The sequence below is a fragment of the Crocodylus siamensis genome, chromosome 7, assembly GCF_052110815.1.
Source record: "Crocodylus siamensis isolate JL-2025a chromosome 7, ASM5211081v1, whole genome shotgun sequence".
NCBI lineage: Eukaryota > Metazoa > Chordata > Crocodylia > Crocodylidae > Crocodylus > Crocodylus siamensis.
Genome location: NC_143401.1, coordinates 72,826,492 through 72,853,021, shown reverse-complemented (window position 1 = coordinate 72,853,021; position 26,530 = coordinate 72,826,492). Strand labels below are relative to the sequence as shown.

The 26,530-nt window shown below is 43.7% G+C and overlaps 2 protein-coding genes across 2 annotated transcripts in view; both read left to right on the top strand.

Annotated features, from left to right (window-relative positions):
* The window catches only part of JAKMIP3 (Janus kinase and microtubule interacting protein 3), a 195,919-nt gene extending 178,487 nt beyond the window's left edge, over positions 1-17,432 (top strand). The window contains exon 23 of the mRNA XM_090058773.1: positions 13,251-17,432. The gene's annotated coding sequence lies outside the window, so the exon portion shown is untranslated. The remainder of the gene's footprint in view (positions 1-13,250) is intronic.
* Positions 17,433-17,930: 498 nt separating this feature from the next.
* The window catches only part of DPYSL4 (dihydropyrimidinase like 4), a 30,476-nt gene continuing 21,876 nt past the window's right edge, over positions 17,931-26,530 (top strand). Inside the window, exons 1-3 of the mRNA XM_090058774.1 lie at positions 17,931-18,090; positions 21,341-21,429; positions 24,298-24,482. Of these exons, the coding sequence (XP_089914900.1) occupies positions 18,052-18,090; positions 21,341-21,429; positions 24,298-24,482 (313 nt within the window). The 5' untranslated portion in view covers positions 17,931-18,051. The remainder of the gene's footprint in view (positions 18,091-21,340; positions 21,430-24,297; positions 24,483-26,530) is intronic.

Genomic DNA, 26,530 nt, shown 5'->3' with positions numbered 1-26,530 from the left:
CTATTCCTTGTCTCTTATCATTGAAAAATACAAGATTATACAAAAATGTCAAATGCTTCCTTTATAAAAAATGCATTAGTGATTCCCAGTAGATTTTGGAAAGATTTTATCATCTAAATTTTAAGAAATAAATCAATTTTAATAGAACAAAAAACAAATGGAAAAAACCTCACTATTGCTGAGTATCAATGAATCAACATTATGCCTTCCTTTACCAGAAACATTTTATAGCATTTCTGTATCAGATATCCTCATGACTCTATTAAAGAGAGATAGGGAGGATTAATGATGCTGCAAGGTTCCATGCCATTTTACAGCTGCACTTTTACTAGCGTGTTGCTTATTTCAGAAGCCCAAAGGAGTTGAAATTTATTGTCCTCATTTAGACATGAGTCCATTTACAGTATAATGCTTTAAGGATGACTGAATGAAAATGGTTAAAAATTAGATATACCCATTGTTACCTGTTATTAGTAACCTTAACCTTAAGGTAACATTGTTACCTCAATTAGTAATCTGTAGAACACAAATATTGAACACATTGGCATGGAAAATTTGCATCCCTCTTAGCTGCATCTCTGTCTCTACTTTGTGTTTTAGAGAGGCAAGCAGCTTTCATTTTAAAAAGGTCTGTGGTGCCAATCCTGAAAATCAAGTGCAGGCAGAACCCTAAATCCGTCTAGAACCCCAAGTTCATCTACTGTGATCACTGTAAGGAGGACTTAATCTCCTTAAAAACCAGCATACTAGTGATATTTGAGGAAAAACGTTGGACAATAGGTTGAATTCAGTGGGAATCAGGACATTGGGTTTGACATTTACACAATAAACAACTTTCTGCTGAGAAGTGCCATTGCCTTGAGTGTTTTGTCATTATGCATGTTTTCAACATTACAACCATAAATTGACAGTGTTATATTATTCTTCTCTTAAATGAGATATGATTCTTTTTCATTAAGTCATTATACATTATTTACCAAGTAAGTTTTCTCAGATGATAAGTATATTCACTGACTATATTTCTCTTGTAGCACTACATCTAAAAGAAAATATTTAAATGCCAAACACTACATTCAGTGGAGATTTAAAATTGTATTATAAAGAAATATGTTTGTTTGTATATGGTAAGAATAGTGTTAGTTCATAAAATGGCTAGTAAGGGATGTATTATGTCCTTAATTATGAACTGGTTAGGTATTTTGATGTTGTAAATGTCAAATAACAACCCTAATTAGCTTGTGTGTGTGTGTATATATGTGTGTTTGGAAAAAGCAAAGGACCTCTGTCTCTGAAACTGTTAATATGCAAGCACTGAATTCACTGGAAAAACAGTTTGAAACATGAAAATGTGCAAGTCAAAATAGGTTTGGTTTGGCTGTGTAGGACTGTAAAAGCATATTCATACTTTATGTGTTCTTTAAGAGAAAATTATCCCATTTACAGGCATGTACCTTCTGTCTTTCTGTTGCAGATGTTTAAGCCAGACAAGGCCCCCAGTAGTCAGTGAAAACAATCATTGTCTTGCTTTGCCATAGTTTCAGAGTTTTGCACTAATGGGGCACGTCCACACATGCAGGCACATGCTCTTGCAGCAGTTCAAACAGAAGCAGTGCAAATTTGAGCCAGGGCTTTTTGCCTCAGCATACGTGCCTGGACATGCACTTTGGTGTGGGGAAAATTGTGCCATTTGGGGCAAAATAACCCTGCCTGGCTCCGCAGTCAGGGGGGACCTGGAGCCCAGGGCCAGCACCTGTGCTGTTCCCATCAGTAGAAAAGCTGCTCTTTCCTGGCCCTGTTGGTATGAAAAGCTGCCCTGTCAAGTAGCTCAGGGCTACTAGCTGTCAGGGGCTTCTGGGGCCCAGCCACTTGGTACCTGGGGACACTACCCCTGTGCCAGCTGGACTGCTGAAGCAGCCCTGAGAGTTCCCTTTACCCACTGCAGCAGTCTAGCAGTGGGGGCTGCTGCCTGGCTGTGACCTGCTGCCACCTGTCAGATCCGGGTGGGGACTGCACAGCTACTAGAGGCATCTGCTCCTCTGGGCCAGCTGCCAGTGGGCTGTGGCTGCAGAATTGGCCTTTGTGTGGCACTACTGCCATGTGTGCCTCTGCCTGGCCATCTGGGAAGCTATTGCCTGGAAGATGTTCCCAGTATGGTGGCCTGCTTTGAACTGGCCAAGCATGTCCCCCTGGCCCTATTTGGCCAGGAGGTCAGCCACCTCCAGCTGGGTCCAAGGTGCCAGCTATGAGCAGGCAGGGTCCTGCCACTGGGCTCCCTAGCAGGAATTCTGGTGTTCCCTACTGGAAAACTGAAAAATTCCTGATTTAAAAAAAAATAATAATCGCAGTCACTCTGTAAAATACCCTGATATCCATGTTACTCCACAATTAAAACAAAAGACAGCTATATATATATATATAGAGAGAGAGAGAGAGAGAGAGAGAGCGATCAGTTGGGCAAAGTTTTATTGATATATCTACAGTGTTAAAGAAATTTGGATGCCTACCAGTGTCTCTATCATCATAATAAAATGAATTCTAAATACCTATATGTTTTGTTGCCCCCCACAGGGGCTACAGCACTTCTCCAGGGGCCACAGCCCCCCCAACAGGGGCAAAATGACCTCCGCAGGGGCTACTACCCCTGCTTGCTCCCCCAGCCCCTGCATTGCTGCCCCACCTGACCCTATCCCCCACTATCTCATGCAGCTCCCCTCAATGGCTGCCTGTCTTGGCAGCACCCCTGCTTGCACCCCCAGGCCCTGCTGATGGCTGCCCCTCCCCCCACCCAGTTTTCTGCACTTTTAAAGAAAAAAAAACACCTCTACTCACAGCAGGGGCTCTGGGGCCTCCTGGAAGAGCCCCCACATGCAGCACAGGAAGGGGGAAGCAGGTCCTGGGCTGCAGTAGGCAGGGGAGGCCCCAGTAACCCCAACAGCAGCTGCTACTGCCGGTGAGTGCCAGGGCGGGTTTCTGGGGTTTTTTTCATTGTAGGGATACTGGAGTGGTGGAGGGCAGTGATGGGATGAGGCCAGGTGGGGCAGGGATCCCGGAGGGCTGGGGGAGCAGGCGGGGCTGGCAGGGGTCTCCCCCAGTGGTCCCTTCTCCCTCCTCCAGTCCCTTGACCCCCTACTTACTTGCACTGACAGGCAGCATGCTTCAGTACCAGGGCAAGGGCCAGCCATAGAGATGCTCTGGCTGCTACCAAAGCATCTCTGTGGAGGACCCAGCCTCCAGCTGCCCCGCTTTCTTCTTCCCCATTTTTTTTCTGAAATTTGCAGCGCTGGGAATGTTTTCTCATTCCTGCACATGCCTTTTGCAGCATCTCAAAGGGCTTTGAGATAATAATTTGTCATAATATTTTGGGAAGCAGTTACTGCCGACATCAGGTGCTTGAAGATCCCATCTCAAACTATTTATATTAGAGCAGTGGCTTTCAATCTGTGGTCTTCAGACCCCTGGGGGTTCACAGACTATGTCTAAGGGGTCTGCAGAAGATGATTATGATCAATCAAAAGTATGTGACTACCTACATGTATAATTCAAAGGGGTCTGCACCTCCATTCACATGTTTTTAAGGGTCCACAAATGAAAAAAGGTTGAAAACCACTGCATTACAGTGTAAATGTTAGTAAAGGCATATTAAATGATACATGACTCCTGCATCTGTATTTAGTTCTTGTACTATAGTATTGGTCAAAATAGACTAGGTGCTGTGGAAATATGTCAGCTGTGGTTTCAACTCCTTTAAGCATTTTTTTGCTGCTGGTAGGAATATATAATATTCAGAACAGGAACTACATAGCCACAGAACCACATAGCTGTAAAAGCTTTGAACTCTAATCTTTTGTATAACTGTTAAATTTTCTCCAGCTATGGTTGGAGTATGAGGGAAGAACAGCTATTTTGGCTTTAATACTGTACCTTGCCTTCACCTATGAGCAAGTGAGGGGAGAGCCAGTATAGTTGTGACATTGCTGCCGTATGTATATGAAGCAGAGCTGCCAGGCACAAAATACAGAAGAAATGATCCATATCTCCAAAGTTTTGTATCAGCCTACTGAGCAGCTCCATCCACTTACCCCTGAACAACAACAAAACAAAAAACGGTCCAGAGCTTCTGTAGGGCTCTTATAGCTACATCCACCCCTCTGTGCTCAAGGCTGAGTCTAAGGGTCAATCTAACACGTAATGGATAGGACTTGAAGTTAGTTAAAAATAATGTGTCCAGATGGTTAAATCAAGGCCTCAACACAATCATTAGTTCTATCTATTTTAAATGAAATGCTATAATGAAAATGGCTTGCTCCTGGAAGAGTTTACTCCTATCTAAAAAGTATCTACTGCCAGTGAGCTATGTACTTTTAACTTGATGCCACAACTATATTTCAGAGTCAAAATACTTTTAAACCTGGCATCAAGGCTATACAATACATAATTTTGCATCAACAGCAGAGCCATTTTCCCCAAATTACAGATGCACTGTGTAGTATTATATACTTCTTATAGTTCTTCTCAGTTCCTATCCCCAGATTTCTTGGGCCAGTTTACACTGTAAGTAATGTTCAAATGATTTTTTTTCAGTCAAAAAATTTGTCAAAAACTAAATTCTGCCTTTGAATTCATGCACAAATCTTCAGCTGATTTTTACTGGAAGTGATATATCATAGAGCACACACTACTATAATGAAGCAATGCATCAGAAGATGTAAATTCATGTAGCTCTGCTTAAACATATAGAGCTATGCTGATTTATACTAGTTAAAAACTTCCCCTGCCACCCTCACTGTCATGTATTTAAAATTTTTAAACTATTCTTTGACTATCTAGTTGAAATAACTTGTTCCATATTTCATTTCCTAAGTGGTAACTTTCCATATTGTTTATGACCCCTCATAGGTAGCATATAGGTTGTAAGTTATTGTCACTTATGCATGCTATCAATTAACTTGTTTTACTACTTTGATTTAAGTGATACTGTATATGGTGCTAGAGAGACAGCAACTCTGAAGATGATCATTAGGTAGCTCTGTCTGATTTCCCTGTATAATATCGAAATGGAATTCCATTCTTCTTTCTTACTGTGGCTGAAGATTGGGAACTAGAACTGAATCTGTTTCCACTGATGTTGATGGAATAGGCATTAAATCCTGTTTACAGTATATTTGTCCAAAACTATCATTTTCCTTTATATGTGTATACAGTCCCACTGGCCACAGTTTGATTACCACTTTGTATCTAGCGATAAGGCAACTACTGGCTCAATTTCTTTTTAACTGATAACAATTAATAATCTTTGTACTCCTGCATTTCTTTGAGGGATGAGGCCTGCTTGGCCTGACTGTCTTATTGTTAGATTGCTAATTAAGTATCTTAGCAAATATTGTAGGTGAACAGTTTATAGTTGGTGATTAATAGTGAAATTGATCTGTAGCTGCTACACAGCTGAGGATCTTTACCCAGGCTTCAGTATTAGCATTTTTATTGAAAAGACATCCCATGACTGCAAATAAGGAAAGATGCACTGGGCGATACCAAATGTGAGGCCATGCAGGAATAACAAAAACAAATATTTATGGTAAAGGTTACAAATTCCATGTAATCACCTGTCCTGCATGAAATTCATGGTGTCACGTGACACTAGATTTTAAACAGCATTTAAGTATATTTAGTCATATTAGATTGACAAGTTGTAGAGGCTGAAGTTACTCATTTGTGCTCGCTGTCAGGTTTATCTGACCCAGTCCACCTGGACTAGTTCTGGACACGGAAGTGTTGTTTAGTCTCTAAACTTATTTCCATCTTTGGTCTATTTACTAAGACTGCCATCAGGCTTGTCAGGTAGTGCCACTGAAAATCTGATAAAGGGTTTTAGTGAACCTGACAAGGAAGAGTTATATATTACATGACATTATATCATATGTTATATGGTGATCCAGCTAATGTATGACCACACCTAGATTTCACCATAGTATCTGATTCTAAATAATTTTCTGATTACCTTATTCTTTACTGTGAATCCACATGAAGTCCCCTTAAATAAATCAACATTTTCTGGATATAAAATTACACTCCCTGACATTTTCCAATTCTGTAGTCTCCTAAAAGACGCCTTCAATCTAAGTATTGATTTTGCTTATTGCTGGTTCAACAGAAATTTTCCTTTTTCTAGTCATATATCTGTTAAAAATTCTCTTGTGCCTTTGCATATTACTTTCTGATTTTAGGATAGCTCCTGTCTAATCACTAAGAGTAATTTCAGTCAGCTGATGTTTTAGTTTCATGTTCATTCATTGAAACATGATCCTGACTTCCTTCAGTATTTTCCCTACTACTCCCATGGGAAAATTTATGTCTGTTTCCAGCATCTGTCTTGTACCTTCCTTTTAAAACAAAGTAGAGGGTTGTATTTTGCATTCAAAACCCCTGTTAAAAAAGCGCTCTTGATTTATTTTCCCCCAATGTCTCCCATACTAATGAATTTAAAATGTTTCCTAGTGTTCCTAGTACTTGTCTTTCCTTTTCTTGAATTTTGGTAGCCTGAGATAAGGGCATCACATAATTGAGACAGTCAAAATCATTTCTGTCTTTTAATAACTAACCCTATTAAAGTTGTATATTTAAATGGAAAATGTTATTGTAATATATTAACTCAGCTGCTTGAATCTATCTGTTTTATTTCATTTACATTGGTCATTCTTCAAATTCATCATATTTTTTTCCAAAAGAATAATTAAAAGAAAATGGAAATCACTTATAATGTGGGTTTCTCAAAGCCACATGGTCCATACACCTAATGCCTGGTTCAGAGTTGGCTACAAGGACAGATGGACCATCTGCTGAGTGTCAGTTGGGAATGGTCTTATCCATTAACCATTACCCTCTGGTTTTTCTACTAGAAGTATACTAAAGGTAAGATCATGTGTGATTTTCAGCTCAGGGTGATGTATTTGAACAAACTGCAAGTAAATCCCTTTAGCTATCCTATCTGTACCCTTGAATTACAGTATTCATAGAAGGATATGCATTAGTAGAATAAATGGCTGATTTAAATCAGTCATTTTCTGTATGAATTAGGCTCCATAATATTTGATTGCTCCATTTTAGAGTTGTTTTCCTTTAATGCTACTGCAATTGTTTGTCAGCTGTAAGAGTGCCTTTACAGAGGTGTCACAGTTCTACTCCTCTTCTGAATTTTTAAATAAAGTTTCCGTTTATCTCTCTCTTGTTCAAAGCTTTTTAAAAACAATAATCATGCCTTAGGTTGAACTTTCTCATTCATGGAAGGTTGTATAGGTATGAGACTGATAATTCTACCCACTTAAAAACACCACAATAAAGACTCCTGGACAAACTTAGAATAACTTAATGCAAAATATCCAAGAACTAATGACATTGTACCCATAAGACCATGCCTTTCATGTGGCAGCTAACCCAGATTTTAGTGCCCCAGGCTGCACCCTGCAGTGGCCACCAACAGGGATAGCCTGCCTGAGCCCGTGCTCTGCCTTGACCCCTCTGGTAACATGTCACCAGAGGAAGTGTCCTCAAGTGTCAGTGCCCCAACCTGCCCACTTCCCCAACTGCTGCACGCCCCCCCTGCCCAGCAGCTCAGGGAGCCCAGGCCAGCAGCTGTCTCGACAGCTCTGCAACCCCAAACGCTGCCACAAGAAGCAGATGCCCATGCCACCACTAGCCACCAGCAGCACTAGCTCGACCCCCTGGCTGGGCACTGGCCTGCCACCCACCACAAGCCAAAGACACTGAGCTGTCAGTTGCTGTCACCAAGAGGGAGACCCATGGTGAGCTGCCAGCCTCACCAGCCCCAGCCATGTGGTAAGTGCTGCCAGAAGCCTGGCCTGTCCCACCCTAAGAAGGCGGCAGGGGAGGCAGGCTGTCTGCAGCCAGTACCCAGCGCCCCACTGGCCCCAGGAGAGCAAGTGGGGATAGCGGCCTTAGCTGGTGGCCACCTGGGTCTAGGCATCCATGAACAGCTGACCCCTGATCCAAGTCCAGGCACTGCACAGCCGCAGTGGACGTAGGGGAGAGCCCACCAGCTGCAGCAGAGATGCAGCCTCCACCTTGCCACAACCAGGCGCTTTAGCCCACTGTATGCACTGGCTGCACCAGTTGTGGGCACACTCAGAGCCACCTGATTCAGTGGCTGGTGGAGCTGCCCAAGGGACAGGAGGTGCGGGTACTTGCTTGGCAGGTGGAAGCCATTGCCCAGGAGGAGGTGTTCCTGGCCCTCGAGCAGGAGCACCTGTGGATTCTGTGCGAGCAGATTGCTGTGGTCTGCTAGGCGCCAGAGGCCATGAATGCTGACCATCAGGTCCTGGACACTGTCCTGGGCCTGGCAGTCATGTACGTGCCCTCCGCTTCCTAGCTGCCATTCCTAGCCCTGCAATTGGCCCCCACCCCAGGTCCCCTGCCTCCAGCCTAGGCCCAGTCCCACCTCTCATCCTGAGGCCACACACCTGAAGACCTGGAGGTGCCACACACGGCACTGCAGGGAGATGCTGGCACTGCCCTAGGGCAGCCAGAGGGAGAGCACCCCCCTTCCCCCAGAGCAGCACTGGCCACTGTTACCTGGGGATGAGTCAGACCAGGCTGCCAGCCCCTGAGCTCTGTCCCCCAGGTGCCCACACTTCATGGCCCTCTATGTCGGGACTCAAACAGAGACTGAGACTATGATATATAGTTTTCACTTTGGAAAGAGGGTTTTTTTATTGTTAGTGGGGGAGGTGGAAGGGCTCTGTTTGTTGGGAAGGGGAAGGGGCTCTGTTGGTTGAGGGGAGAGGGGGCCGTGAGGGGAATAAAGCTTTTTGTTTCAACCATGTGCATGTTGTGAGAGTGGTGCTGGGGGTGGGCAGGGGATGTGTGGGTGGTGGGACAGGTGGGCTAGAAGGGGGAGTCCTGTAAGAGGTGGTCTGCCAGGTCCTCCCACACCCAGTGCCCTGGTCCTCACTGGTGGGTGCACAGCCTGCCACTGGTGCTGCCACTGCAGGCCATGCTCCTGCCACCAGGCCACCTCCGCCGAGCACACCTCCTCTCCCCAGGTCTCTCTGCATACCTCTCCCTCAGCCTCGCAAATATTGTGCAGCACACACACTGACATGCTGACCCAGGGGTGGTTTTTCTCAGCCATTCGAGGCAGGTTATGAGGGAGCACCAGTGGCCTTTGAAGTGGCTGAAGGTGCACTCAGGTCTGCGGAGCATGCAAACCAATGTGCTCGGTGCTGTGTTGTGTACATTTGTATAAATGGCAAAATTCATATCAGCACTAAGAAAATGGTAGCAGTGTGCTTTGAAACTAAAACACCTTCCATGTGTATTAATTTAAAAGTGCACCACCCCCATTTTCTCAGTGCTGATGCACATTTTGCTGTTTATACAAATGCATGCGATGCATGCAGTGCAGCACCAGGTGCTTTTAAAAGTTAAATCCCTCCTGAAATCTCATTACTTTTGTGGTGCCAATAGTTCTAGGTGTTGACAATTTTCATTATCTTATTCCATTACACTTCCACGTGTATAAAAAGTTGAAGAAGGTCCAAGGATTGCTTAAGCCTACAATGAGTAACTGCATTAAATCTTCTCTCCCCATCGCCTCTCTTCTGTATGCCAACTATATTCATGTCACATCTTAAGTTTAGACAGTATGTGCTTTAGGGTAGGGCCTGAGTCTTCTGTGAAAGACCTATGTTAGCAATTATATAAATTATAAAATACTGGTATATTGTAAGATAAATTACTCAAAAGGTAAAGTGCAATCTTGGAAATAACATTTCTTACTTAACATACATTGCACAGAGCTTTAGATTGTAATTTTCAAAGGCATTCAACAGAAGTTCCTAAAAATCCCACCTTTGCTTCTCCCCTTTGCTATCCTTGGAAGAAAAAAGTTGCTTTTTCTCCCATGCACCCTAGCCTCAGTGCTACTGAACGCCTACATTTGAAATTCTCCTTCAGGGTGGTTTGTAGACAGATCCCTCATTCCCAGCACATTCATTCACACCAGCATAACAAGTAAATCCCATCTCTGCTAGTTAAATACAGGCATGTTAAGTGGGCTATGGAAGGGCTATTCAATCTTCAGTATCCCTATATATGCTCTGTGTTTAACCAGTAACAAGAGCTGAATCTGAGCTATGGAACATGAGCTTGTACTTTAAGGTTGCCTGATTCAGCCACTGAATCCCACCTTAATTCTATGGTTCTGCTTTATATGGAAGTGCAGGTAAAAGCTATAACAATGGATTTTGCTCACTATGCATTTGTCCCAGGCGGGGCTGCCTCTTTGATATTTTCCTCCATTTTAGCTTAGCACACAACAGCTTTCCCCCTCTCTTTTATCTTTTGTGTCATGATAAAGTTTAAGAGAAGTATAAAATATCTGGTGATGCAACACTTTAAAAGACAGAGGGATGAACTTAGAAGTGGTCATTTTTGAGTCCCTCCTATGTGATGTTTGGCAGTGGTTAATAGCCTACTTTGATAACATGACTGCTCTGCAAGAGCTATATTTTCAATTAAGGATACTGTTAAGCACTATTCTGCTTATCTGTGAAAGACGTCATGCTTGAGGTGGTTATTTTGACATAAGATATATATTCTTTACTTTTGCACAATTCCATGATCTTAACAAGAACCCATCCTTCAAGAAGTGTCCATCTGACAGCATCAATGGCTAGTTGCATTGTGACCTGTACATCCCCCTCTTTACTCCAGATGTTAGAGCTAAAGACATTAGCCCGTTCTCAATAATACCAGCCCCTTCTGAGTCTTTACATTATATTATCTCATGTTTGCCATCTTTAAATCAATCTGTCCATCTTTTCCATTTTTTTCATAGAAATTCCAGCTTTAGTCCCCATGTGGCAGGGTCCACAGAGGCATTAGGCCCAGTAGTTAGAGCCAGGGGTGCTACCAGTGTCTGTAGTCATGGGGCAAGCCAAGGTCAAATGAGGTTCACGCACAGTTCCAGAGGGGTTACCAAAGCAGATGTCAGGAAAGACGTCAAAGTCAAACTGGGGTTCCAAAGTTTAAGGACTGGGTACACAGGCATGGATACAGGAGTAGGCACCGGGGAGGTTGCACAGGTGAAAGCTACTTACAGACTGAAGCCAATTTGTTGTACAGCACGGGCTAGGTGCTGCAAGAGCCCCTTAAAAGCAGCCCTGGACCCAGTTGGTAAGCTCAGGCTCAGCTGGCCCTGGTAGGGGATGTGTGTTGCTGATCCAGTTGCCCGGCTGCAGCGCAGAGGCCTTGTGTGTCTTGTACTTGCTAACATTTCAGAAGGTTGAGAGGAAGCCACCTTAGTATGTTAAAGCTTCCATTCTGCATCTAGTCAGCTCTAGTATGAATTTTCAAATGCTGGCCCATCACCCTGACAGAGTTTTAATACAAAATGTCCAGGAAGCCACTAGTGTTTGTACCATAATACCTTCTTACCTTTTCAGAGATTTGCTAACCCCTGAATAGGACCAGTGACATAAATGATGGAAAATTTGAGGCAAAACTGTCTAGAGGAAGCATGATCTTGAAGTGACAGGGTATTATCAGCACTGTCTATGTAATACTAGATTTCTGTCATGGGATTGTGATTGTTGCTAATTGTAGTGGTAAAGTTTATTACTAAGTCCATCAACATATTCAGCATAGGCCACTCAACAGCAATAATACCACACTTCTTGCAATTTATTCCTGTTACTTCCTATATCCATATCTGAGTTGGGACCTTATGACTAAATACTTTATGTACCTTTTCTAGCCAGTCTTCTACTTCACTTACTCCCTCTTGAATCTTCTAACTCTGTTTTTCTTTCACCTGGTCAATAAAAGAACACTACCTAAAGTTTATAATTAAGACTGGAAAAAAATTCCTTCAGGACTGTTTTTAATTATTTTTTAAAATTAAAAGTCTGTACTTTCTTTCAAAATATATAATTTATTCTTTGGAATATTTCAGCCCAAAGCAGATTTTGATGTAAAATAATAAAATATTACATCATGCATCTTCCATCTTCACATCCCTGTTCTCCTCTCTGGACTGGGCTGGATTAGAGTTCACATGGTACTTCATGGTGAACAACATCTCCTCCCCAAAGGGGGACACTGGTGCAGTTCAAGACCATGGACAGGAGTTACACTGTGGGCACATCTCCACGAGACGCTGACTGTGCAGTAGCCAAAAAATACTGCACAGTAGTGCATCACAGCATGGACAGTGCTAATACACTACTGCAAATTATTATTAGGCTACTACGCAGTAGCATTACCTAAACGATGTTTGCTGGTGTAACTGTGCAGTAACTTTGATTACTGTGCATTTATTTAGTACTTGCTAATACAAGTACGTAATACATGTGCAGTAACAACTATGCAGTAGCGTCTACTGTAGATGTGCCCTGTAAGTACTAAATACACCCTTGTACTGCTACAAAAAGCAGTATAAAAACAATTTGAAGCAGTACAAAGACACTGAAAGTTCTACAAAATACTGCTCATTACATTCAAAGAGAATCTTTTGGGTTTCATAGCACCTTATGTAATGCCTGTACAGTTCAACATAGTGCTACAGGGGCCTCCAGGACCTTCAGCATCCCACAGTTCCTCACTCTCCCTGTCCCTGTCCAAGGGGGAGTGAGGAAGAGTGGCTGGCTCCCTGATAGCCTGCCCAACTATGAGCTTTCAGGGAGCTCTGTTGTGACTCTGGAGGTCTGGCTGCCCTCTGCCCAGTCCCATCAACCAGCTGTCACAACCACTAATCATACAGGGAAGACCATCAGGTAACTGGTAGCCACTGTGAATGCCTTCCAAGCAGCCCCATCGACTTTTGCCAACCTATGGCTGCCTGTGGTAACCACTAACTGGACAGGGAAGACACCCAGTTCTTGGTTGCCACCTTGGGGTTAGTGCCAGCTGAAGGCAGTCTCTCTGCCCTGACTGCTCCCTGACCTGCACATCCCCATAGCCCTACATTTTCCCAAGGCACTTTGTAGTACTCAAATAAATTCCTATCCATAACTTGATGCAGGTAGTTCAGTTTGGTATCCTGACCCATGAAGGAAAATGGAAACAGGAGTAAACTACAACCTCAGTTATGCACACCACATCCCATGTTTGGCTGAAAACTTCGGGGGTTTTGGGATAAGCAAAATTGATTGTATGCTGCATGAAGAACACAATGTGCTGTGGACACTAATTTAATGTATATTCTATCTTGGTTTTGTTTTTCCTTTTTATTCCAGAGAGAAAACAGCAAGTGGATGCATCCTTGTCTAATTGTGATTTTCATTGAGATTTATCTAATTCAGTCTACCAAATCCCAAATTGTTCTGGACTAGATATCACATGCTGGAGAGATCATCGCTTTTGTAGCTATTTCTTGTGTTTATCTAACTCTGTAGGTACCTGCACTGCTTCCAGGAGTTGTTTGCTTAGTAACAGAGCTAAGAAAAAAAAGTCCTCAGTATTTAAATGCTATAAAATCCACAGTTGTTGACACTTCTAATATATATGTTTCAAACTGAACTGAATACATAGAATGTAAACAAGCACACAAAAGGAACAGAATCTACAAAAAAGATGAGAAAAATGTCTTGCTTATAAAAATGTTATATTTGTAACATATTAGCATGAAAAAACATTTTAAATCAAAAGGTATGAGTTTTGATATGGAAATATGACCATATAATAGAAGTAATTCTACTAATTCTAGTTGAACAGGCTATAAAGACCAATATTGGGATTTGCATAGCTGTACTAAATGTTTTACTTTTACAATCCATGCTTACAGTATAGTTTAATTGTACAGTTGATTTCTATGTAGATACATGCTGTCTTAATGTATTTTATTTACTTGGAACAATGGCAAATAGTATAACAGCTTTATCAAAAATATGGCTGAACTCTAATTAGGAAACGTTTGGATTGAAGTTTGATGGAATGTACTATGCAGGCATCTGTAAAAATGCCTTAAATGGAATGCCTGACCATACAGACCTAATGCTCCAGGGGAGTTTAGGAATTCAAATGCTGCTACTGGTGAGGAGATGCATGGTAATATTTGATGCACTTGTTAGAAGTTTAAAATGTAAAGACAAGTATATCTGAAACTAGCTTAAATACATTTCATTTTTGTTTACTCAGGCCATGCTCTTGCATGTTGTAAATATGTCTAGAATTCAGTTCTATTTCTTCATAATTTACTCATTCTTAATCTCTGCTTTTTTTTTAAGAAAAAGTTAAATGTACAGGACAGAAAAGCATGTAAATAAGTGATTATGCTTACGAAACTGTTAATGTTTATACGTAAAAAAGTTATGTACATACAAAAGAAAAAATGGCTCAATGAATGTTTTAGAAATTATTTCTTTTACGTAGATGCAGAGATGTTGTATTCACATACATGTGCTACATACTTCAAGCACAGATTTTATTTCACTGTCAATTTTAAATCATTTTGGGCCCAATATTACTAACATCCCTTATGCTGAATAGCACTTTCCTCCATTCACAATAACACTAAGACCAATGTCAAGTCATTATGGAGAAAGGCACTACTCTCCATGAGTATGGATGACAGCATCAGATCCTGTGATTGTTGCCATCCTTTACACTTGTGGGTCTTGTGCACCTTTTTAAACCTGATCCCAAAAATATAGGATCACAAGATGGGGCATTAGCCTAAATCTAGGTTATTTATAATTAAACTTTTTATTTATGTATTTATTTTCAAATGGATCTTTTTCATACAAACTTAAAATAAAAATGAAAACCTAAGAAACTAAAGCACTGGGCTAGATTGTTATGTGCACTAGAGAACGTTTACTGCTCACCCTACCAGTCTTGCATGGCAACTCCAAGTAAATAAGAGTTCACCAGCTGTAGTAAAGGTTGAACAATCCAGTCCATCATTTCTAAGTGTTGTTTAGAATTTCCCAAGTCTCAACTACTCTTTTCTGATTATTATAAGGATGAGGGCCAGATAAAAAAAAAGCCAGAATATTAAGCTGGCTATTAATATGTTATGATAAGTAAGTTTTGCCTAAAAGAATTTGAAAAGTATGTGTAAATGCATTAATTCATAATAGTAGAGTTTCTTAAGAGATGTTGAAGTAGGAATAAATGTTCACTGTCTAGACTCTAGATAATACAACATTTTGGGTTTATATGGCACACTAATTATATTAATTGATGACATAGCATGTGCATAGCAACACATTTGTTTTTATTATGTCTAAACTAAAATCCATTTGAATTGCAGCTTACTTTGTCGACACCTGTATGTTGTGTATTTCAGGCATATACCTATTGTACAAGCTGTTGAAGGACTGTGGCTATTATTTAAAGTATCCTCCTCTAGTAATTTCTGTAGCCTTTGGTATATCCTTGAGTGCCTTACACAGCTTGTTAATAAAAACACATGTAGTTAAGAAAATAATATACCAGAGAGTCATTCTTGGTGGATTGATGTCAAATCACCACCATTAAGACCTTACAATGGGCAGTGTGTTTTAGCACAGTAATGGATTTAGTTTAGACTCAGGAAGTCATGTTGTGAATACATGTATTTATTTATTGTACATTTTATAAAAAGGTCTACTGTAAATTTATGCAAAATATAAATTATATAATATGTTTTCTCTGATGGCAGATATGCCATCAGTTATTTGTGTTTCTTAATGTTATCTTCTAATAACCATATCCTTAATATGTAATGTTTGGTTCAGTGCTGAAGCGGTAATTGACAGGCCTAAAATAGGACTGTATGTTAATCAACTACAAAATTTTACACATATTTTTGTATTGTGATTCATATGATATATATCAAGAGACTTTCTATTCATTTGTAAAATACATAAAGTATTGTAAACTTTTAATAAAAAAGTCTGTTTTAAACCTTCAAAATAGAAAATTGTTTTGCATTTCTTCTGTAGACAAAAGAGAGGTTTTGCTCTTCATATATTTAATTTTAGCAATGCAGTACATTTCTATAAAGTACCAGGAGAATATCTCCTGGATAAGTAAATATTTTCTGTACTTATATTAGGAATAAAGAATAAACCATGAGTCACATGAGAGCGTGGGTACCTTCATCCCATAAGGCACGCCCAGATGAATGGGCACATCCAGGGGCGTGCATTTGCCGCAGCAAAAATAGCAGTGGCACAAATTTGCTGTGCCTCCTCACAGCAGCTCTTCCCTGGCATGCTGGACAACTAGAAGAGACGAGATGCTCTGGCTGGAAGCCAAAGTGTCTCCCTGGAGGACCCAGCTTCTGTCTGGCCATGCATGATCCTGGAGCATGCACCGCCCCACATTTTTTTCTGCAGCTTTTTTTGACACAAGGATCTGGTGTCAAATTTCGATGCCATGCTGCAAATTAGCAGCGCAGTCAAGAGGTGAAGTTGCAGCATGTCAAACAGCTTTAAGGCACTGCAGACCTACCATGCGCGCTCGTGGTGCATCTTCCACAGGATCAAACTGTTTTAAAGTCCACTAGCTGCCATGGACACTGGATCAGGTCGTAGGCTGCAGGATGACCTAAGTCCATACAACATTAGAACAGACACCTCCTTTCAGAAACTACAATCCTCTGTCAGCGGAAGTAAATCAAAAAAGGATTTGTTGTCATAAAGCTGTAGTTCGCTGAAGGTTACAATTCAATGTAGAGAGCTGGTTGGAGACAACTACCGCACCTGTGTGTGTGAAATCCTTAATCAGCTGAACTATACAGTCCCTCCAGATGTAAATACTACTCCAATTAGAGAAGAGCACTAAATTATCAGTGCAGACTCTCTTCAAGCAGGTGTAACTATATCCTTCCGTTGGATGGGATAGTAATAACGTGAGACAAGTAGGTTTGGTTTTGTTTGTAAGCAAAAAACAGAGACAATCCGGGGCAAGAATAAATACAGAGGCTGAAAAGTAAGAGCCGAGCGCCTGGAGAAGCCAGGAAGGGGGCTGAGTGTCACACTTTTGAGTGGCTTCGGCCAGGACACCGAGTTTCAGCAGGGGCAGACGGTCGTTTTTGACTTGAGAGGTTGGCGTGAAACGTTTGGGGCGCCATCAACTCAGTGCCACGGAGACGGCTGCTGCTCCGCGGGGCTCTGGGCTGGCCTCCGGGACTCAGGAACCGCACACGCGGCGCCCTCCCGGTCCGCACTTCCACGCACCTGCCGCTCAGCCTCGCAGGCGGCGCGGCGCGGCGCGGCCGCCCGACGGCTCTGCAGACACGGCCCCCCCGCCATCAGGTGGCTTTCTTCGGGGGGGTCGCACTGCAGCCGGGGCAGGTTGGAGCCGCCGGGGCGTGGCCGGTGCCTGAGGTAGTCCAGCGGGCGCGGGTGGGGCCCAGGTTCAGCCTCACTGCGCGCTCGGAGCCCGCTGCTGCCCCGCGCCGCGTCCAGCACCGCCGGCGGCGGACAGCGCCGCGCCGCTCCATGGGCGAGCCCGCGCCCGCGCCCCCGGCCGAGCCCGCGCCCGCGCCCGCGCCCGAGCGCCCGGCGGGGCGGCCGGCGGCGCCGCGCGGGGGCGGCCGGCGGGGGCGGCGCGAGGCCGGCGGCATGTTCTGCCGCGTGGAGGGCGCCTTCGAGAACAAGACGCTGGACTTCGAGTCCCTGCGCGGGGCCAAGCCCGGAGGCGGCGGCGGCGGCGGCGGCGGGGGGACCCCTCCGCCCCGAGCGCAGCCCGGCGCCGCGGAGGGCCAGAGCCCGGGCCCGCCGCTGCCCCCGCCCGCCGGGGGCCTGCCCCGCGGCTGCGAGCAGGTGAGACGGGACGGGGGGGCCTGCCCTGCGCCGCCGCACCCCCATCCCACCCGCACCCCGGGGCCCGTGCAGCCCCGTCGGGGCGGCGCGGCGGCGGGCGGGGCGGCGGCGTGTGCCGGGCATGCTAATGAGGCAGCTGCGAAGCGCGGCGCGGGGCGGCCGGGCCAGGGGGAGCCACCGAGCCGCCCACAACCGCGGCCGGCGGGGAGCAGCGCGCACGCAGCCGCAGCCGCAGCGGACGGAGCCGGCCCGGCAGCCCCGGCTCGCTGCGGCCGCGGGGGAGATGTCGCACCAGGGCAAGAAGAGCATCCCCCGCATCACGGTGAGCCGCGCCGCGCCGCGCCGGGCCGGGGATGCGTGGCGGAGGCGCCTCCGGAGGCCGCAGGGGGAGGCCGGGCCGCTGCCGAACAAGGCGGCGGGGCCGCCCGCTCCGCCGCCCGGGCTCCGGCTCGTCCTCTCCGAGCCCCGCGCGCCCCCGGCCCGGCGCCGCTGCCCCCCGAGGCAGCCCAGGAGCTCGGCTGAGCCTCCCCGCCTGTCACGGGCCCTCGAGGAAGCCTTGCAGCCTTTCATCTCCTCGGCAGAGCGGCCCCTGCGTCCCGCACCCTGGGACGTTTTCGGTGCCTCCCGGGAGCGTGTTTATTCATAGCCCCGAACACACCGCAGCCTGCGCGGCCACCAGCTACCGCGCTCACAGCCGGGGTGGTGGGAGTCGGCTCCCAAACAAAACCCTGCCCAGGAGTGTGTAATACGAGGCAGCTGGAAATTGTTCCCCGGGCTGGCTTAGGGCCTTGTTACCAAGAGGCCCTTTGGAGAATGCTTGCCTTCCTTTGTTGGACCTAACCTGGCTTGCACTCGGAGGGGTTTAGGCAGCTTTGTCTCCTCTGTCAGACGCTCTCCACCAGACAGCTGCTTTTCAGACCTCATCTACATGTGCTGATTATCTTTCACACCCAAGCCAAGCTACTGAAGGAACTAACCTTCACTTTTAAAAGAGGCAAACACAGATTTCCTTGTGAGGGGTGGGGGGGGGAGGCTGTTTACAGACCCAGTGCATTATATTTCTAAACTAGCTGGAAGTGGGGAGGGAGGGAACCAGGAGGTGGAAGCTTTTGTTTTGTTGCTATTCTACATCTAATAGGAACTGAATGTAAATGAGCTCCCTCCTTCCCCATCCGCTGCCTGGACCCCATCATCAGCTTACCGCTGTTTAATGGGCTTTGGCTCAGTCCTCATGCTAAAAATATTAAAAGGGAATTTTCTTGATCATGCCAGTGACTTAAACAGATTTCACTCCACCCTCCTGTCATGACTTGTACTTTGGAGGAAGGTGCCACTCACCCCTTGTTTTTTAAGAGAGGCCTTTCTACTCTGATTTCCCAGGATTTTTGGTTGAGATGAGGAGAAATCTTTCCTCTTTGCTGGCTCTCAGTTTTCAAAATGAGCCACAGGGAGTTAGAGGTAGGGCTGAGTCCCCTTTAAAATTCTTTATTTGCTGTGTGGCATTGATTTTGCCAGTGAGAAACAGCCTTTCTCTGTCTTAGGCTATAAAGAAATTCATTGAGGACAAGCTCTGTTACCACATCTGGCATTCTGTGATTGTTACAGAGGGGGTGTGCTCCCAGGACAGGGAGTGGCCAGTACATTTGCACAGAGGAGGAGGAGGAGGAGGAGACCTATTGAGCTCCTGTGTGTGCTCTTTGTTTCAGTCTTTAATGACTAGAAAACAACATTTAACATATATTGATTAATGACTGTGGGGTATCATTGAAATGGGAGGCTTGGAAGTTTCATAAACACAACAGTGTCATTTAGTGAATTTATCCAACCCTCACTGACCCCTACCAAAATGCAGGACTCCAACATAGTTTTGTGTTTTCAGTTTTATGTGGGCACGTTTCTCTGAGCCTGTAACCCACTCTTGCAGGCATTGACTTATCCAGTAGTTATTTTGATCTGTGCTTCAGAAGCTATGGCACAGGACATTTGAACCCTGAGAGTAAACTCTGGGCTCAGCATACAGGTTGCGACTACTGCAGTTCAACAAGATGAGCCAGGCCCTGCAGTTCTCATGCTTTGCAAGCTGTTTTAAAATCCTTGCTGTTTTGAAGACACAATTTGATAGGTTCTTGAAAGGGATTGAATAACTTGGTTGTTTTGATGGCCAGGAACTTGGCAGAGTGACTAAGAAGTTCCCTTTCTGTCCTATGTTTCTCTGGTCATAAAGCTTCCAGTGAAGACAATGACAGTGAAATCTACAGCAAGGAAATCTATTTGTGAGATGTGCAATGTTAAGCTTAATTTCTAGTTTCCTTTTCAGAAGTGAGTTTCTAACTGTTTTCTTTGAAAAGATAAATGTTACGTTGTAAACGAACAAGAAACGACTACTAAGGTTGGGGAAAAAAGTGAATAATTTCTCAGCAGAGCACAGTTGCCCCAGTATTCACCTCCACTGCATCTGGCCAAAAAGATTTGCCAGTTCATATAAACTTCTAGCTTTCTGGAAGAACCTCAGACTTACACATTTTTCAGGGCAGAGGGTTTTTATTACCTGAGCTGCTACTAAGCTCGAGTGTGGCAAGCTGTCTTCCAGCAAATGAGATGGTCTCTCTTCTCAGTAGCCGAAATGGCTATTGGCCACAGTGGGTAGAAGCAATATGTCTTAGTGGGCTGAGCTGTGGTGCTGAGGGCAGCTAACAATTGCATTTTAATCCCAGCTTTGACAGTGACTCTGTGGCCTCAGTCAACTGCCTAGGCTTTGTGCTTCAGTTTCCTCATTAGGAAAACTGAGATATTAATAGTTACCATTCTTAGAACAAGATTGTGATAATTAATTAGGTAATGTTTGTAAGTCACTTATCTAAGTGCTATACCAGGAAGCACAGCCCTCCAGGAGTAGTGTCTGAAAGAGGCCTAGGAGCCTGTGATCCATGGCATAGCCAAACAGTTGTCCCTTGCGAAAGTTTTTGAAATAATGGCAACTAAACAGACCATAGCACAAATAATGTTTGGTTCCCTCATCTACTGTAGGAGGCTGATAATGATTTAGAGTTCCTTTGTGATGTAAATTAATCAGTCAAATGGAAGTGTCCCCAGAGGATCATTTCTCCCAAATTATCAGGATGGTCATTTATTTACTGATGGGATCATGTAGGCAGGAGTCGGAGGGCAAACCAAGAGTTGCTTTGCAGGACCTCCCAAAAATGTTGAGGCAAGCACTGACGAGGAATATGGGTGTGCGATTAATGAAAGATCATCTGTGTCATATCCAGTTAGTGCTCCAGGCTTGTGCCATGTTTGATTTTGAATAGGCTAAATCATATTTTATTTGTATCTGGATTAGATTTTATTTAGTTTTAAATGTGTATCTGCATTTTTATGTGGAATACAATCAACTTTGAAGTGAAATGTGTGGATGTGCTTTTAAACTCAATTTGACTGATTGAAGTGCAAAATATTATGTCCCAGACTCTATTTTCAGTAGGCAATTATAGATAATTATTCAGCATGAAGGTTCATAATGAGTAAAATAACTTCTAAATAAAGTAATTTCAGAAAACACATTTTTCCATTAGAGTGACCGACTTCTAATCAAAGGAGGAAAGATCGTCAACGATGATCAATCATTTTATGCAGAAATTTATGTGGAAGACGGTTTGATAAAGTAAGTGGCTCAAAATATATTTGGTATTGTAATTTACATAACAAACATGTTGTTGGTGTAATTTCCTAAGAAGTATGTTTTCCTGAAATATTTGAATTTCCCATAAAGATATTCAAACATACTTGGGGGGGGGAGGAAATCAGTAGTTATACGATATAGGAAGAAAAAGTCCAAAGAAATATGCATTAGTGTTTATTTGCAAGTGGAAAGAAACCCTATAGCAGAGAATAATACAAATTATTGTAGTAACACTGAGCTGTATAGGAGGTTGTTAGGTTGAATGTATAGCTTTTACTTGCTTTTATGGACTTCTTGAATACCAGAAGGTCAGAAGTAAAATGGTCTTAATTCCTGGTGGATATGTGTTCAGAACAAAAAGTCCCCACATAATTTGCCATAACTGGTAAACTGTTAGACTAGGAACAGACATTCAAAAAGTCTGAGCCTGAATTGATTCAATCTTTGCAAGTTAGTCTAACCTGGCTAAGCTAAACCACTTTGTAACTGAACAGACATCCCAGAAATGCAGGCATATGCCTGCAGTGGCTCAAGCGAGAAGCCAAGGGGCGGTAGAGCAGCCCTCCCTTCCCTTTCACAGTGCTGAGAAGATGGGGGTGTGACCAGGCCCCAGCAAGACACCTTGATTAGGGAGGGATTCCTCCCTCTTCTGACCACCCCAATAGGGAATTGGTAACACAGTGTTTACCATCACCCCTAACTCAGTGTTTATCACCTCCTTAAGAAAACAACAGAGGGACATTACCAGCTCCCTGTTGATTCTCCCTTTGTCCTGTTTGCCACAGCACAGACCATAGCCAGCCAGCATGTGGTCTGCTAGCTAATGCTGAGAAATGTCTGTAGGCAGAGTGGAAGGGGAGGGGGGATGCCTGCAGTCTGTGCCGAAGCTACAGCCAGGGAGCAGAGGGGAGGAGCCAGTCCTGCTGTGGAGCAGAGAGCCCTGCCCAGCTCAGAGAGCATGCTGGGATGCTGGTGTCTGATTTAACTTAAACCAGGAAAGGGTCTAGGACAGACATTTCATAAACCAGTTTGACCCAAATCAGTTAAGTCTGATACTACATTCAACAAGGTTTATTTCAAACAAGTTTCAGCCATTTTCAAAGCGGTTTATATGCACTTAACTTATATTCTGTTACAGGTTTAAACCAGTTTCTGATCACTTAAACCCTTTTATGTCTAATGTCTGTCCCTTAGTGAGTGGTCCAGGATTATAACACTGACTGACGAGGGATATAGGTCACATCGGATGTGTTATACTGGTGTGGGCCTCATGATGCTTTTCAGTACCATCCAAGAGACAAAAATCTGATTATTCTTACTCCCGGGGGTGAAACTGGGTTGAGAAAGTTTTCAAGGCAATGTTTCCTCAATGGAGTTAAGAGAGTGCTTCACAATGATCCCATAACATCCTGCTGCTCTCCTGTTTAATATACAGTTTCATTTCTACTTGGGAGAAATTTTACAGTCTTTGACTTCTCCTTTGCCTCAAGAAGAGCATTTGCTTGCTTGCCCAAAAGCTTGCAAATTAAAAAAGAAAAATTTGTGTCTAATTGGTTTAATAAAAATATTGCCTCTTCCTCAAGGGTTTTGGATGCCTTTGCTTCTAGACTAACACAGCTATAATCTATATCACAGTAGTCAAGGGCTGTTGTTGTAGCCATGGCAGTCTAAGGACATAGGCAGACAAGGTTCCTTGGGTAAATGTGATATCTTTTATTAGACCAATTAAATAATTGGAAAAAATCTTTGCAAGCTTTCAGGCACAAACACCCTTCTTCAGACTCTCCTTATGACTGAAGAAGGGTGTTTGTGCCAGAAAGCTTGCAAAGAAGAATTTTTCCAACTACTTAGTTGGTCTAGTAAAAAGATATTACGTCTACCCAAGCTACACAAGCTACCAAGCTACGTCTACCCAAGAAACTTGTCTGTCACAGTGGTCAAGAAGCATAGCTATAGAGTTTGAATGGCCAGTCTGCCTTTGAAAAAAGGATGGTTTATGAGCTATGTGACCTTATGAGAAGTATGAGTGGAGGCAGGGAGAAATGTCAGATACTCAGAGGTCTAAAGAGTTTCAACTTTTCTCCACTTTCCAAGAAAAAGATCTCTAATTTACAAGGGCAGCAGTCTGGGGAAGCTGATGGAAATTCACTTACACACACATGGAGTCACAGAACTGTAGAATAAGAAGAAAACAAAGCTGGAAGGGATCCTGAGAAATTATCTAGTCCAACCCCCATCCTATCATAGGATCATCAATCTAAACCATGGCTTAATTCCTGGCCATGTCATCCAGCCTATGGATCAAAAAGGTTGAGCACCCTTGATTTAAACAATCCCAGACAAATGTTTGCCTACTCTGAATAACAGGTTCCACATGGTGCTTACCCACTCTCCTAATCAGAAACTTTTTTTCTTAAAGCAGTATGAATGTCCCCAGTTGCAATGTTAACTCCTTGCTTCATGTCCTGTCCCCTGTGGACACAAAGAACAACAGATTGCCATCGTCTTTATAACAAGCATTTTTGTATGTGAAGACTGTTGTTAAATCTCCCGCTCGTCTTCTTAGCTTTAGCCTAAATCAAATTCTTGCAACCACTCCTTGCATGTCGTGTTTTCTAGAGTTCTCATTATTTTGTTGCTCTCCTCTGAATTCTTTTCTGTTTGTCTGTATCTTTTGTAAAGTGTGGTGTGCCCAAAGTTGGGCACAGTACTCCAGACAAGGCCTCGTCAATACTGAGTATAATGGAGAAACCACTTCCTTTGCCTTGTATACATGTTTTAACAAAAGAAACTAATGCTTTTGTTTAAAAGTTGTTTGCAATTAATAGAGCATCTTCATTCTGTTTTCAGGCAAATTGGTGAAAATCTAATAGTTCCTGGTGGTGTAAGAACTGTTGATGCCTATGGCCAGATAGTTATGCCAGGTGGAATAGATGTCCACACAAGACTACAAATGCCTGTAATGGGAATGACCTCTGCTGATGACTTCTATCAAGGCACAAAAGCAGCCCTAGCAGGGGGAACAACCATGATAAGTATGTAACATCACTGAAATGAATTTTTATTGCTGTCTTAAAGCAATAGATTTGGTCTTTTGCTATGTTAGAGATTATTAATATAGGACAGAAAAGACTGTAGTTTAACCATGTTAGTTACAAGTGTGCTTAATTAATGAAGTATGTATTATGCCCTATTTAATACTACCTGCTTTTTTAAATATAAAACTTCCACTTAATTATGAAGCACCTTTACAGTAATGAGCAATAGCAAGTACTGTACCTCTATTCCTGGGCCTTTTACAGTAAAAAAATGTATATTTTTACAGCTTGTTTTATATGGGGTGGAAAAAAATGTGATTTGCTTAGTCAAATATTTTGGTGAGATTTTCAACTCCAAGGTCTTGAGTCAACATTTTGTTTAGGTTAAAATTGAAAAATTGCGGTGCCAATCTTCAAGAAAGGGAGGAGAGTGGATCTGGCTAACTATAGGCCCATCAGCCTGACTTCAATCCCAGGGAAGGTCTTAGAAAAGTTTATTAAACAAGCCATCCTTAATGGACTGGCTGACGCCAACATCCTGAGGGATAGCCAGCATGGGTTTGTTGCAGGTAGGTCTTGCTTGACCAGTCTCATTTCCTTCTATGACCAGGTGACCTATCACATGGACAAGGGAGAAGAGATTGATGTCACATATCTCGACTTCAAAAAAGCCTTCGATCTGGTATCCCATGATCACCTCTTGGCAAAACTGGCCAATTGTGGCCTTGGGTCCACCATGATCCACTGGCTGGTGGTAATTGATGGCAGTCAATCATCATGGTTGCCTGTGACCAGTGGGGTCCCCCAAGGCTCTGTCCTTGGACCCATATTGTTCAACATCTTCATTAATGATGTGGACATAGGAGTCAGAAGTGGACTGGCCAAGTTCGCCGATGACACCAAACTTTGGGGCAAAGCATCCACACCAGAAGACAGGAGGGTGATCCTGGCTGATCTAGACAGGCTCAGCAAATGGGCGGACGAGAACCTGATGGTGTTTAACGCTGAAAAAATGCAAGGTTCTCCACTTTGGGAGAAAAAACCTGCAGCATCCTTATAGACTTTGCAGTGCTACGTTGGCTAGCACTACAGAAGAAAGGGGTTGGGGGTCATCATTGACAACAAGATGAACATGAGCCTGCAATGAGATGCTGCAGCTAGTAAACTGAGCAAAATGTTGGCTTGCATCCATAGATGCTTCTCAAGCAAAACCTGGGATGTCATTCTCCCCTTGTACTCGGCCTTGGTGAGGCCTCAGCTGGAGTACTGTGTCCAGTTTTGGGCTTCACAATTCAAAAAGGATGTGGAGAAGCTTGAGTATCTGGGGGAACGTTTGTTCACAAGAGTGCCCCAAGGGATGACGAAGTCGAATGGTTATAAACTACTGCAAGACCATTTCAGGCTGGACATAAGGAAGAATGCCTTTACTGTCCAAGCCCCCAAGGTCTGCAACAGCCTGCCATCGGAGGTGGTTCAAGCACCTACAATGAACACCTTCAAGAGCAAATTGGATGCTTATCTTGCTGGGATCCTGTGACCCCAGTTGCCTTCCTGCCCTTTGGGTGTGGGGCTAGACGCGATGATCTTCCGAGGTCCCTTCCAGCCCTAATGTCTATTAAGTCTATGAAGTCTACGAAAACAATTTTGTTTTTGTTTTTTCTCAGTCCCCACCAAAATCTCATTGCAAATAGACCATACGTATTTACCAATCAATTCCTGACAGTGCTTTTCTAACTGAAGGCATAATCTCAACAATGTAGGTTTTCCAGGTCAATACGGAGAAGTATAGGCAGAGCTGAACAGTAAAATACAGTACCAGTGGCATGGATGGTGCTTGATTGCCCACTGATTAGGTCAAAGCAGCTGTGCACAAACTTTCAAGAGCAGAACTGGTCCATGGTACATATGATATCAAATACCTGTCTCCAGGAGGAGGGAGAGGCACTTTAGTTAGAGCAGCTCCTGAGAGCTTAGTTAAAAAGCCACTGCTACCATTTTGAAGCATGGGATGATAAATAAATGAGATGCTGAGGCTGCTACTCCAT